We start from the raw sequence: 13,926 nt of genomic DNA, 5'->3' as shown, positions 1-13,926 counted from the left end.
ATGAGAATTAACCCCTACAACCAAGGGTGGAGTGATTCGTATTAGAAAATACATTTTTTAAATATTTTAAAATTTAAATTATTTTTATAATTACCATTTTTTATAAATAATTTTATAAAAGGTGGTATAAATATCAAAAATCCATTATAGGATGCTAAAACCCATGATGGTGCTCTTTCTTATGGTGGTGCTCTTTTGTTCAAGTTCACATTATTTATATTGGTTTGGTGGATGGCAATTTCTGCCCGGGTTCACCCTATTCTGGTCTATTGGATGCTATAGACACCAAACTTTTGTCTTGCAGGATGATAACACGTACTGTTAGTGCCCTTTTCACTTTTAAAGCTCTATATTCAGTTAAAATAATCCAAGTTATTTTAAATTATCAACTTTTTTTTCTATTGTGGGATTAAAAAAACATTAAGCTGTAACATGACATCATCTACTTATATAACTTTGAAAAATTATTAGGCCTTTGATATCTTTTAGAATGGGCTACTCCTATTTATTCCATATTTGAAGATTGAATCTTCTTTTTAAACCCTTAATTCGTGAATACTTTATATCTGTTGAGAGTATATAAGAGAGAAAAAAAATGCTAATGTTAAGAATGAGAAATCAAGGAATTTCATTACATACAACAAACATAAAATCACAATATTATTACTCAAACCCTTTCTTTAAAACCAACCAAAACTGTGTTTGGGGTTTTAAATAATGTCTGGAAATCTAGCCCAGCTGTTATTCTATTACTAAGTTTGCTTATTTAATCGTATACCTATGCCAACATGGAATACATTAATGCACTCAGTCTCTCTATCGTGTATCCATGTTGGTTAGGGGTAAAATTGGTGGGCTCCTTCTCGCCGGCCATTGTTGCATCCTTGTGAATAAAGTCTGCAGTTTGTCCATCATCCCTTGCTGAGCCCACTCACACCACTTTCGGACCAGCCCATACAAGCAGTTGCAAAGTGAAAGCAGGAGGTAGATGACATATATCCCAGGTCTCCATGTATCTGGGAACAAGAGTGAAGCAAATGAAGCCAGTGAGAGGAAACCGCAAAATACCATGGTAGTACGGAGGACAGCAGCACAGGTAGGAGAGAGATGAAAAGAATGGAAGGTGGGCTCGATTCCAAATGACAAGGCAAATACCAGCAAACCAGCAATAGCCACCAAGGTCGTCATGGGATGGGCTTGAAATACAGAGTTCGACTCATTCTGGAACTTCAAATTAATGAGGTTGGTGAGCAAGGGAAGTATGAAGCTAAGAAGGACCAGGATGGCTTTATGGGGAGTGGCCATTAGACTTCGTTGTTGTCGGCGGCTGAAGGTAGCGCGGTAAATAGGGATGGTTGTGCTGGATATTTTCTCAATTTATTTAGACCTGTTGAGCAATAAATTAACAATGAGGACACAGAGATTAGATATGAAGATTTGGAGAGAAAGATCATAATTAAAGAAATCAATAGAAGAAATTCGGTAAGAGTTTGAGAGGATTAACTAACCTCTGATCTCCTCCAGTCCTTCAAGACAGCTTCACCCTCTACTTCTCTTTGAGAGACACCTTCTCTATAAATATTATTTATAGAGAAGGTGTCTCTCAAAGAGAAGTAGAGGGTGATGAGCAGTAGAGGGTGAAAAGTCTCTCAAACTCTTACCGAAATTAAATAACGTAGTATGTTGACTACATTTGTCTTCTTCCTTCTTGTAGTGGGTCATAGCAGCAGGCTGTATGGGGTGGTCTAACAACTTGAAAGCCCTTCGGTTGCGTCCATGGAATGGGTTCTTCTCACCACTGCTAACATGACATCTGTCTATCTGACTTGACTGGAACTTTAATTTTTAATTTTTTGATTTTAATGTGGTCCAATAGACAAGTTAATACCTAACTATAGATAGTCGAGTATTTAATTCCCAGAAACCAATTATTTTATATTCCTTTGCGTGCGTCCACATCTTTCCATGTGAAGCGGTTCCAAAAATGGTCATATTAATCAATTTACACATGTAGATCAATGTGTCATTTGGAGAAGAAAAGGACAAGTTGGTTTACCATCAAATGGGAAGCGAGCACGTCGGTCACCATTTTGTTGGGAATAAACAAGGTACACAATGGAAGCGGTCCATAAATTGTAAACTTCGTGACTCCAGGCCTGACCCTTTTTATTATGTTCGGTTCTGAGGAAGAATTAAGGACATTGAGAAAAATTATCTTCTCATGTTTGGTTTATCAGAAAATATGGAAAAATAAGTTGAATAGATTTTAAAGAAAATGGTAAAAATAATTTATTAATTTCCTTAAATTTTCCAAAAATCAAATATAAGGTTAGAGTTTTTATAGTGATTCTTGATAACAGTAAAATCTAAGACTAATAGGGCTCTTAGAACAGTTGAGCTTTTTGGCAAATTACACGAAACTTGGCAAAGATTAGGTAGACCCTGTACCAAGAATCCATTTAACAATGCTTTTTGGAAAATACTTCTAATATAGAAAGGGTTTTTGACTTTAATGGTAATAAAAGTGCACAACTCAATCTATAGAAAGAAAGTATGCTTATTTTAAAGGTTTCTAAATTCATTTTCTTGGAAGAATATTGGGTTTTCCGATTTTCCCTTTCACTTATGAGGACACGTGGAGGAAAAATATTGAAGAATACGTAAAAGAGCGCATTCGATAATGTTTTTATTTTAAATGTTTTTAGTGGAAATCTCTTTTATAAAAATATTTTTAAAAAAATCATCTATTAAATATTTTTCTAAAAAGAATTAAAAGTCATTTTTCAACTTTTTAAAAGTGTTTCTTAAATTTTATCAAATATTAAAAATGCATTTAACAATTATTTTAAGAAGTATTTATAATCTTTCTAATACTTGAAAAATAAAAAATTTCAAGTATTAGAAATTGGAGAAACACTTCTTAACATTATTGCCAAACACACTCTAATTTTTTTTTATTTAAAAAAAAGCACTTTTTATATACTAAAAGTGGTTTCTAAAAGCATTACTTAACGCATTCTAAATCAAACAAATTTCTTAAATTATTTTTTTAATGATTAAATGCTCATTCAGGAGCTTATAAGTTGTCATTTTTTAAAAACTAAGAGGATGTTAAGCTTTTTACCTTTTTGTTGAAAGTAATTTGCTTTTAAACCTTAGATCGTTTGTTTTTTTACTTTTTAATGACTTATTATAAATTTTTTACAAAATATAAAAAGTTAAAATATTTAATTTTTTTCTAAATAGAAAAAATAATATGATGGTTTTTCTTTATTTTTTAAAGCTTAATAGAAATAAAATATTATAAAAACAAACAACATAATACTTAAAAATATTAAGTATTATTTAGTTTTAAGTTCTATTTAATCAATCTAACATTAAGGTGAACTGTCCATCTCAAGAACAAAGAAGGACCAGATTGAAGCATTCCTAAGATACAAACCTAAGCCAAAACCCATCTCCAAAATAAGTTCAGGAAACGCCCATTATGGGCAGTTGATTAGTTTACTACATTTATTACATGACTTGGTTTGATAACACCGACTCCATTGCAACACTGAAAATAATTTGAATGTGCTGGATGACTACTAATATGCAGCTGGTACACGAGAGCTACATCGTGACAGCTGAACCAGAAGGTACAGATCCTTCTAAACATGGAATTGTCTGGGAGGATAGGTAATCAGGAGTAGGTATGGAATCGACTATAAAGTCATTTGGCCCAAGATCATCGATAGGTGGACGTTGTCTATGGTGCTCGGTGACTGACTGATAAGCCATGGCTAGTGCGAGAGCCTGCACATAAAGAGAACAAAACAAAACTTCATCAACTACTATAACTTGATTTCTTAATTGAAAAAATCAGTGAATGGAGCTCTTATCATCGATCTTACAATGTGATCATGGTTTGGAGGAGCATAAATGCCGGTGGTGATGGTGCTCCTTCGTCGACTACCATCAGGAGGCGGGCTAGATATTTTGGTAAAACCTGTTGGGATAATAAGAACAGGCATACCAACAAGATTGCCCAGGCAGACTTTCTCCCAATCAGTTGCATTGCCAATGAAAGCATCGACGGTAAAACTTTCTCTAATTTCCCGAATTAATTTTCCTCGTGCTCTCTGTGCCTGTGAACAATATCACAAATCTTAATCACAATAAAATAGATTAAGATTATAGAACATTATAAATTTTAATCCCAACCCATTTCAAAGTAACAAGTTCATTTGATGATGATGTAATCAGATCTTAGAGAACTAACCTGAACATAGTCTACTGCAGGAATCACGCGTGCACGGCGTAGTTCAACAGGCCATTGGTCTTGAGCTTCATAAAAGTCATCCTCCCCAGATCGCTGCCACTCATCAAAGTGAGCCAACATATCAACGTCCATCGTAAAATTGAGGATTCCTTGAACATGGCTGACAGTGTAATTCAATTTGAAAGGAACCATTTTAACACCCTTTGATTCAAGTATACGAACAACCTGGCAAAGCCATCCCAAGAAAGTTCGATATATTAAAATCCAAAGTAACTCTTCAAGCAGCATGAATCTGATAAAGTTCTTGACCTGGCAAAGATCTGAGTGATCTATCTAATGATAATTTGAACTCAAAATTTTTTAATTTTAATGCATTGTCCCACTCTTACCTCCATCTCAGCATCATCCAGATACCCAACAGTAAGATTTGTGATGTCTACTGAGAATGGGTCATCAAGGGAAATGTCCTTTGAGGAGGGATCATCTGGATCCTTTCCTAGAATAGCATCCAGAATAATTGTGCAATCTGCAGCACTTCGACAGAATGGTCCAATCTTATCCTGAACATATATATATATATACATCTTTAGGTTCCAGAACAAAATGAGGGAACAAATGCAGCACTTAAAGTGAAGATGATTATGGTGATACCAAGCTTTCCGATATGCTCATTACACCGGTTCGACCAACAGCACCAAAAGTTGGGCGTAATGCAGTCACACCACAACGTGCAGCAGGGTAGGTTATGGAGCCACACGTTTCTGAGCCAATTGCAAAAGGAACCATGCCTGTGATGGAAAACAATTTGTTAGTTGGTGCTTTTGTCAGGGGAGGACTCAAACATAAAAAGGAACAAGAAATCAAGCTAGAAAATCAAATGGGCAGAAATTAAAGTTTAGAATAGCTCAAGCACTAAATTAAGGATACCTGCTGAGGTGGAAGCAGCAGGTCCAGAGGATGAACCAGTAGAGTATTCCTCAATATTCCATGGGTTCCTCGTCCTACCTCCAAACCAGATGTCATCATATGCCAGTGATCCAGTAGCAAGCTTTGCAACAAGAACAGCCCCAGCAGACATCAACCTGTACCAATCAGAGTCACAAATTAAATGGTCTGAACATGACTGAAGATTTGTTATCGGGTTTCTCCTTGTTGTTTAAAAAGATATATTGTCTTTCTGCATGCTCCCTTTCCTTTTATTAAGATTCATATTCGGAAAAAGGAAAGTAAGTAAAGAAAGAAGAAATAATACTTCTTGTAAACCGAAGCTTCAATGTCAAGAACTTGATCTTTGAAAGTTTTTGAACCCCAAGTAGTCTTGTACTGGGGTACCGAAATTATATCCTTCAACCCATATGGAATCCCATGAAGGGGACCTGTAACACAACTCAATATTACATTCTGGAATCAAGGTATTTATTGTACCATATATTAACTTCAAATCTTCGGCTCTTACTTTAAGATTATGATGATGAGAAGAAATAGATGAAGGAGGTACCCAAATATATTCCTCGAGCAAGCATTTCATCAGCCTCTTTTGCCTGCTTGTATGCCAATTCTTCAGTGTAAGTGACCACAGCTTCAAGAACAAGATTATACCTAGTGGTTCCCCAATGCATATTAAAAAGATGACTGGCACAGACACATAGGAAACTTTCTTTTTTCTGCTTTATTACCTCTTTAATCTATGAAGAAAAATCCGAGTAAGCTCCTCAGAGGTAATTTGTTTTGTCTTAATGAGTTCCCCCAGTTCAAGAACCTGGTGAACATCAACAATTTCATATACAAAACACTAAAAGAGAAAAAAAAAAAAAAGTGAATAAAAAATTTGGTGGTAGGAAAGACTTACAGTCATGAAGGCAATATCTTCTTCACCTTCAGGCCTCTGTATTCCAGAAAGGGAAGGACAACTGAATCTTTTGGTTTTGCTTTGCACTTGTTCATTTCCCCCCTCAGGATTGAAAACCAAATAAGATGGATCATGTAAACCTCCATTAACAGAAGCAACTAACTTACGATTGGCTCTTGATATAGGGATATTCAGCTCGGTTGCACCCTGCTCAATCTCGGCTATCTAAAAGGAAAAAGAAGATAAGAGTAATTATATCTATGAGATGAAACTTGGATGATACAATCCAAAGCTAATGGATCATAAGTAGTCTAAATTACAAGTTCATCAAAATCACCTTAGTATCATTGAAGAAGTCAGCATCAAATATTGCAAATGCACATTTAACTGGTGAGACTTCATTAATCTTTTCCGAGCATTCACCATTGCTTTTAGGGCTGTACTCCCCACTGTCCTGATCAAAGAACAGAAGAACATTTGCTTGGAGTAAAAATTAAAGAAACAATGAAATAAAAATGAAATGGACTAGCTCTTCTTTGTTCTAATTTTTGTTGGGTAGACAACATTTCCCACATTTTCTTAAAAGGGGGGAAAATGAGAAGGTTGGGAAATTGGCTTCCTTCTTAAGCATTTTCCCCTTTTGCCCTAAAACTCTTTGAGGAACAAAGGGGAAAGTAAATGACCAATCAAAGCCCCTGCCACCATCTAAGGTGCTGTTTGGCTATCATTTTATAAGAAATTTTCTTGCTTTTCGTGGCTAAAATCAATGAAAATGCTAATTTCCAAAGAAAGAAAAAGTAGTTCCAAACTGCTAACTATTTCAGAGGAGGACAAGAACCACCTCCTCCTTATCCCCAATTCTTGAAGCTAAATGGTGGGTTTTGTATAAACATTGGCTGTCGTTTCATATTCATAATAATTTCAGTAAACCAGTATTATTTATCAAGTTTTTTTTGCATGTAGAGCCTCCAAATGATTGTTCACAAGCTCTAAACGTATAGAATGAAATCTGAAATTTCTATCACAGCAGGGACGAAACAGACCCACTCTTGGGTGTTTCTGATACATTAATTGATGGATGATAGAAATGGAGAAAGAGAGAGTTACCATAATTGCTCCAGTCCCGGCAAGAAGACGGTTGGATGAGATGAGACAGAGGAGGCAAAAATAATACAGCAAACGTATCCGTGGGAGTGAGAGTGAGGTGGGAAGAAGGATGCCCCCCAACATGACTGCCGCCTTGCCACACCCTTTACTTCCTCTTCTTCTTCCTCGGAGTTCTGACAGATACCTGCAGTTTTATTGCTGGAGATGCTTTTCCCCAGTTTTTTTACAACCCACTCTCCCAAGCCATTGACTCAGGGTTCTTGTTGGACACCTACAGGCTACAGGGTTTAATAGAGCCTGAAGAATTATGAGTATTTAGTTTTTACAGACCCACTCCTCTTATACCTTTTTTTTCTATATTTTTTTGTTATTTGATATTTATTACTCTTTTTTCAAAAATAAAAAATAAAAAATAATTTAGCCCTGTATAATCCACTACTTATTTTTTTTAGATCATGAAATAATAAAAACTCTTTAAGGTTTATTATGAAAAAACAAAAGTAATAATTTTAAAAATTATTTAAAAATTTTGAAATGCTGCAAAATTTTTATTACCTCAAAATTTTAAATTTTTTAAAATAAATTTTAAAAACATAAGTTTTATCTATATTTTTTGGATAGAGTAGTCTATTTTTATCTAACGGTTTTAAATTTTAAAAGCCTAAATATATTTATTACTTAATGATTTAAGTTGACTTTAAGTTAAATCATACCTAAGTTATTAACTTAAAACTCATTGTTTAATTCTTATTTTAAACATTAAGTTTGTTTGATAAAATTAATTTTAAATTATTAAATTGACATATTTATCCTTATAAATTATAACTATAGTAAAAAAGATCAAGTGATAATCGAGGTTGTGGACTAACCAAAAAAAAAAAAATTAAAGCAATTAAGGCAAATGAGGGTAAAAAAGTAAAAATGAAAATATGAACTTAAAAATAAGTTAATTGTTTTTACTTATTATTTAAAGTTATTTTTTTACTCTAATTTATACTGTTAAATTATTTTACCAGACAAACTTAATTTACTTATTAACTTAAATTAAGTTATCAAGATGTTTAAGTCATTAAATTAGTTTACCAAACACCCACTTATTTATTTACTTATTCTACTATTTCTATATTTATCTAAATTTTCTATTTTTTCTAGAATATATATTGTTCCTTTTTTGATATAAATATTTAAATAACTCTATTACTAAACTTTTTTTTCTATATTTCTTTTTTTTCATACATTTTTATATAAAAAAACTAAATAATTTATTTACTACAAATTCATATTATGTTCCTTCCATTCTTTTTCCTTATTTCTTTATTCTTTAATATATATATATATATTATTCTTTTTTATAAAAATTTAAATAATTTATTATTAAAAATTCCTATTTTCCCCAGATTTCTTTGTTCTTTAATATATATTTTCATAACTTTTTATAAAAAAATATATAAATAATTTATTTACTAAAAATCCCTAATAATTTTCATGCATCTTTCACATTTATTTATTCTTTAATATGTTTACATTGTTATTAGCCCCCTCATTTTTCTACACCATTCGTTTTGTATAAGAATATTGAGAAATATTGGTTATAAGGAGTGAGGAGTTACAACTCGTTTGACTATGTTTTATGATATTTGTTTTCAAATATTGTGTTTAAATTAAAGAACAAAAAACCATTTTTTTTAAAAAAATAATTTTATAAAAGCAAGGGTGTTTGGGAAGTTTTTTTTAAAACCAATTTTTAAAAATAATTTTTCTATTTTCATTTTGTAAAAGTATTATAAATTATATATATATGTTACAAACAAATTTAAAAAATAAATATTTTTTAGTAAAACATGAATATCAATATTATAATAAAATCAAAAATGATATTTTTTATAAAAAAAAAAAACTATTTTAATATATGGTTATTTACATCTTCACAAAAGCACAACTAATTTTGTTTGTTTTTTTTTTTAAAGAAAAGAACAATAATAATAATTATTATTAATATTTTATTTAAAATGAAATCGTAGATAAATTTGAATTTTTTAACATGTAACTGAGTTAAATTTTTCATTACATGATGCATTTAGTACTCAATTAAGAATACTGTATTCAAGAATGCTTCAATTTAATATGCAATTAGTTGGATTAGTTTTTAAAATTTCATATTATTTTTAAAAATTAAAATATTTTTTCCTTAAAAATTTTAAATTATTAATTATATATCACTTAATTAGAATATATTTACCCAATGAGAAATTTAAGAAAATATAGTTGTGTAGATAAGAGAAACAATAAGAAAATTATACAAATATAATTATATGGAGGAAAAATATTATAAACAGATTTATTCATAATTTTTTTTTGTATTAATGAGTTTACTATTTGAATTTCAAATTATTTTTAAAAATTACTTAACTCATTAACAAATCCAACGCATCAAATCTTTTTATTTATCTAGTAGAAAATAATATATATATATATATATATATATATATATATATATATATATATATATATATATATATATAGTTTTTTGTATAAGAAAAACAATAGAGTTATTATAGACCAATTTTTATCTATAAATACATAGTATTAATTGGATAATTATTTGAAAATCAAATTATGTTTAGAAATTACTAGACTTGTTAATGAATCCAACACATTATATCATGTTTAATTTAAATTTATCTGTCTAGTGAAAAAAATCAGAAAAAAAATGATTTTATCTACAAGAGAAACAATAGGGTCGTTCAAAACCAACAATGTTATTTACTTTTTGTGATTTTTTTTAAATTTCTCTACGTTTTCCTTTTATTTATAAAATCTAGTAAAAATAATACTTGTTCTTTAAAAACTATTTTTTATATCACTTTGTTTTTAAAAACTTGAAACAAAGAATGACTTAACAGTCTTATGAATTTTTAAAAATAGTTTTTTGTTTTTAAAAATAGAAAACTGTTCTTTAATCACACACCCAAATCGGCTCTAAGGGTCTATTTTGAAACTTTTTCGAAAATTGTTCTCAAAAAATAATTCTGAGATGTTTTTTTAGAATAAAAGTCTGGACCCGTGTTTTTCATGTGCGTTTCCACTTAACGACGAGACTCGTTTTTTATTTATTTGGTGAAAAATATGATTTTTAGAAAAGACTTGGAGTCACCACTTATTTTTGTTTTATTTTTAAAGGAAAACAAAATAAGAAAGAAAACCCTAAGTATGACTTCTTATTTGGAAAAGACAGTCTGTGGAAAACCAAAGTTAAGTTTTGGGGTCAGGTTACCTATTGGGAAGGTATGACAAATAACCGTAGCACCCCTCTAAGTCCCTAGAAACGGATCTCTACTAAATAAGGTGAAGCAAGTGTGGCAATTGATAAGGAAATCAATGGATACCAATGAAATGATCAAATAATAAAACGAATCATACATGAGAATAAGCAAAGTGGGAGTGAGATTGTACCTTAGTAGCAAGTAATAATGCGCTATCATGAAACGAGATAAGTGCACAATAATGAATACAAAATATATCGCATGTGTCACAAAACAGAGTAAGAAATCCTCAATGGCAGTTATACACTTCACTCAAATCATTTTGAAAGAAAATATCATGGATGTTGGGTCCCCACCAAAGCCCAATTGATTTTGTATAAATTAATCCCACAAATTCCATTATTTTGGAATGATGAAAAATTCATTTATGCTTATTAAAAATCGAGAAAATCGGAAAAAAAAATCTTTTTAAAATCAAAGAAAATTTGTGAAAATGCATGCTTAGAGAGAAAATGACAAGTTTATTAAAAACGAGATTTTTTTTTATGACTCTAAACCCCAAGAAAGGAAGAAGAAAAGAAATGACTTAAAATTATTTGAAAATCAAAGTGAAATTAAAATTATTTGAAAATATAGAGTTTTGAAAATTGAAGTTCTGAAAATTAAATTTGAAAATTCGAGTTTTGAAAATTATTTGAAAATTAGATTTCTATACCAAAAGATAAAGAAACAAAGAGGATGACGTGTCGCCTTTAGGTGGTGCACTAAAGGGTGGCCATGCATGGCCATACAGGAGTGGGGCCCAAGGTGCAAAGTGGCTCCTCTGTGGATGCTGGTGGTTTCAACTTGGAGCAAGTAGCTTGTTTGCTGACCTTCTATTGGCTTGAGTATACCTTCATGGGTTGGTCAAAATAGAAACTTCACTCTTAAATCTATGTTGTTCTTGAACATTGCCATTGGGACATCATCCACTAAGAATACTATCAGATATATATTCCATAGAATTGAGTACGAGTGAAAAGCCTCGGATGGGCCAAACCAAAGATAGATTCTCTGTTCTCTCTCTCATTTTCTTCCCGTGAAGATATTTGTTTGTAAAATGGAGGGTTGGTCGGACTTGTTCCCGGAGAACTCAAAGTTTATTTCATCATGCTCGGAGTTTTGAGAAGATAGATAGAAAGCAGTAACAGTCCTTGTGCATTTGTCAAGGACGAGTTGAATCTCAGAGCCTCCATTATAGGACTTGATGTGATCAAAAACCCATGTAGGCACATAGTTTCTATTGAATGGCACATCGATACACTTTCTTAGAGTAGCACCCTTCACTCCAGAAAGCATAAACAGTAAACCCAGAGAGAGAACCCACAAGTTTTTTGGTTCCGAGAAGGAAAGATTGAGGAAGTGTGGTGAGCAAGGTAATGAGGTTCCAACATGGAGTTTTTTGACTTGAAGTTTAGATATGTTGAAAGAAGGATTTTGATGGAGGCTTTGCCAAGGCTTTGGGTGGCCATGCATGCATGGGTCACATGCACGTGGGAATGGATGGAAATGAGCTTTCTCAATATCTGAATTGATTCCCCGTACTCATTTCTGATTTAGGCACCATTCCATAAAACCAAATAACTGCATCCGGAAAGAGGTGCTTGAAAGTGGCACACCAATAGGTGGCCATAAAAGCCATGCAGAAGCCGAAAACAAAGGAATGGACTGCCCGAGACTGTGCATCAAAGGTGGCCTTTCCTTGTTGGTAGCCAACGTTCATAAACTTGAGAGGAACTCTTCCATGGAAAACCCACTTGCTAAGCTTAATAAAAAAAATTGCCCATTGCTGAATCTCTTTCTTGTATCGTTCTACTCCCAAATTACTGACCCGATCACCTGGTATTCATGATGATTTCTGCTAACCTATGTAATATGTATTCCATTAGAGCCTCTTCTTACAGTCTATTAATCTCACATTATGGCTTTAAGCACGCAGAGTTTGATTGAGTGAACCATGTCCAACAAACTGATTCAACAGCCTCATGGCCATAGAAATATGTAGAGATGGAAAAGAGGGCATCCAATACCCATGGGTATTTCCACTTATTGTTTTAGTAAGTTATGAGCGTATATATAGTGCTTAAGAGTAAAAGGGTCCAATAGAGTGATACAATTGCTAATTTTCATGTAAATCACAAGATGATGGAGACTTCTAATTGCAAATTCTCTAAGGAAAAAAATCAGATCCCCACAGGGCTTACTATTCCTTTTATGCTTTTGAAGATAGGTTATTGAAAATCTTGAATGCACCTTCTACAGTTGTCGTTGGTGCGTTACTGAACAATGAATGGCATGGGATTCATGAAGTCAGGCTTGGAGCTTCATGTGATTGGAAATTTTTAGGAAATCACCACCAAGAGACATAGAGTGATGAAGCTTAATGGATTGCCTCACTAGTCGTCCGACCAACCAATTGACATCATTGTCCAATCCTATAGATCTACAATTGGGAAATTAGAAGTGAGATATTCAGGTTTAATAACTTGATTATATCATGCTCATCAATTCTCTTCATCCCGGGAATCACCTTGGGCATTTTTTTGTAGGTGGATGAATTGGGTTGTAGCTACTTGCAATCCCAGCTAGTGTTTTTGATCCAGTTATTGATGAGATAGTTGATTGCCCAAATGAGAACACGATTTGCACAGCAGGCACGAAGGATGCTCCATTAAGTTCACTTCCCCCATAGCCTTACTCCTCCAATCCCAGTAGCTTAGCCATTGATGATATCATCCCACCATCAACAAGAAACAGAGCACAAGATAGAGAGGAAGAAAAAAAAAACGTAAAAACAAAGTATGAACTTAGCTCTATGTCATGGACTGTCAAAGAGCTAGGAGCACATGAAATCTAAAGGAAACAAGAGCATCATTTTGACGTATCAAATTCAAGGAGTAGTGTATTAGATATTTATAAGAGAAAACAGAAAAAAAATCCTCAAAATAAACCAAAACAGAGCACGCATGTATAAAGTCTTACCCGACAAAGCAAATGAGTGGCCCTTAATGTCCACACCAATCAACAAAGCAATGCTCAGAAAAGTAGCTGAAAATGGGAATGAAACAGTGAAAAAATCAGAGACAAGAAACTCATATTGGCTTTATCTGGAATGCTCACTCATAACCCCCCAAGTTGTCTCAATTCCAACTCCTTTTTTCCCTTCCTAAATTCGTTGGATCTCCTTCTCCTTCTTGTAGTCTTCACTCCATCCTTTTTATTCAGCCCTCTTAACACCCAGCTCACCCCTCTATTCTTGCTTCTCGTCCAAGCCTCCACCAGCTCTACTGTTTCCCGTTCAGAGACCTCTCCCTCCTAACCACCACCATGTCGAGGTAGCAATGTCCTTGGTCACGCGTCTCATGCAGTTTGCTCACCTATGGAAGTTGTCCTCCATTCCTCTCTTT

General features: G+C 32.8%; 1 protein-coding gene across 1 annotated transcript; it reads right to left on the bottom strand.

The window, feature by feature from the left end:
• Positions 1-3,377: 3,377 nt before the first annotated feature.
• LOC117932342 (glutamyl-tRNA(Gln) amidotransferase subunit A-like) lies at positions 3,378-7,477 on the bottom strand. The gene is made up of 12 exons (XM_034853559.1): positions 7,218-7,477; positions 6,448-6,564; positions 6,111-6,335; positions 5,938-6,020; positions 5,760-5,860; positions 5,514-5,637; positions 5,189-5,343; positions 4,913-5,049; positions 4,651-4,821; positions 4,262-4,486; positions 3,894-4,127; positions 3,378-3,795 (listed from the first exon to the last, which is right to left on the bottom strand). Exons 1-12 carry the CDS (start codon positions 7,338-7,340, stop codon positions 3,613-3,615), a joined length of 1,878 nt encoding a protein of 625 aa, XP_034709450.1. The 5' UTR covers positions 7,341-7,477; the 3' UTR covers positions 3,378-3,612.
• Positions 7,478-13,926: the final 6,449 nt, after the last annotated feature.

This window comes from Vitis riparia, chromosome 15 (assembly GCF_004353265.1).
Source record: "Vitis riparia cultivar Riparia Gloire de Montpellier isolate 1030 chromosome 15, EGFV_Vit.rip_1.0, whole genome shotgun sequence".
In the NCBI taxonomy this organism is placed as follows: Eukaryota; Viridiplantae; Streptophyta; class Magnoliopsida; order Vitales; family Vitaceae; genus Vitis; species Vitis riparia.
This window is presented reverse-complemented; position numbering and strand designations above follow the sequence as displayed.

Bases quoted from the DNA above. Each gene is read 5' to 3' on its own strand.
- LOC117932342 (XM_034853559.1), bottom strand. From the start codon at position 7,340: ATGTTGGGGGGCATCCTTCTTCCCACCTCACTCTCACTCCCACGGATA. The intron at 5,861-5,937 runs GTAATAAAGCAG...GGGAACCACTAG, and splicing joins TTTCTTCATAGATTAAAGAG to GTATAATCTTGTTCTTGAAG. The intron at 4,822-4,912 runs GTATCACCATAA...ATATATGTTCAG, and splicing joins TGAGCATATCGGAAAGCTTG to GATAAGATTGGACCATTCTG.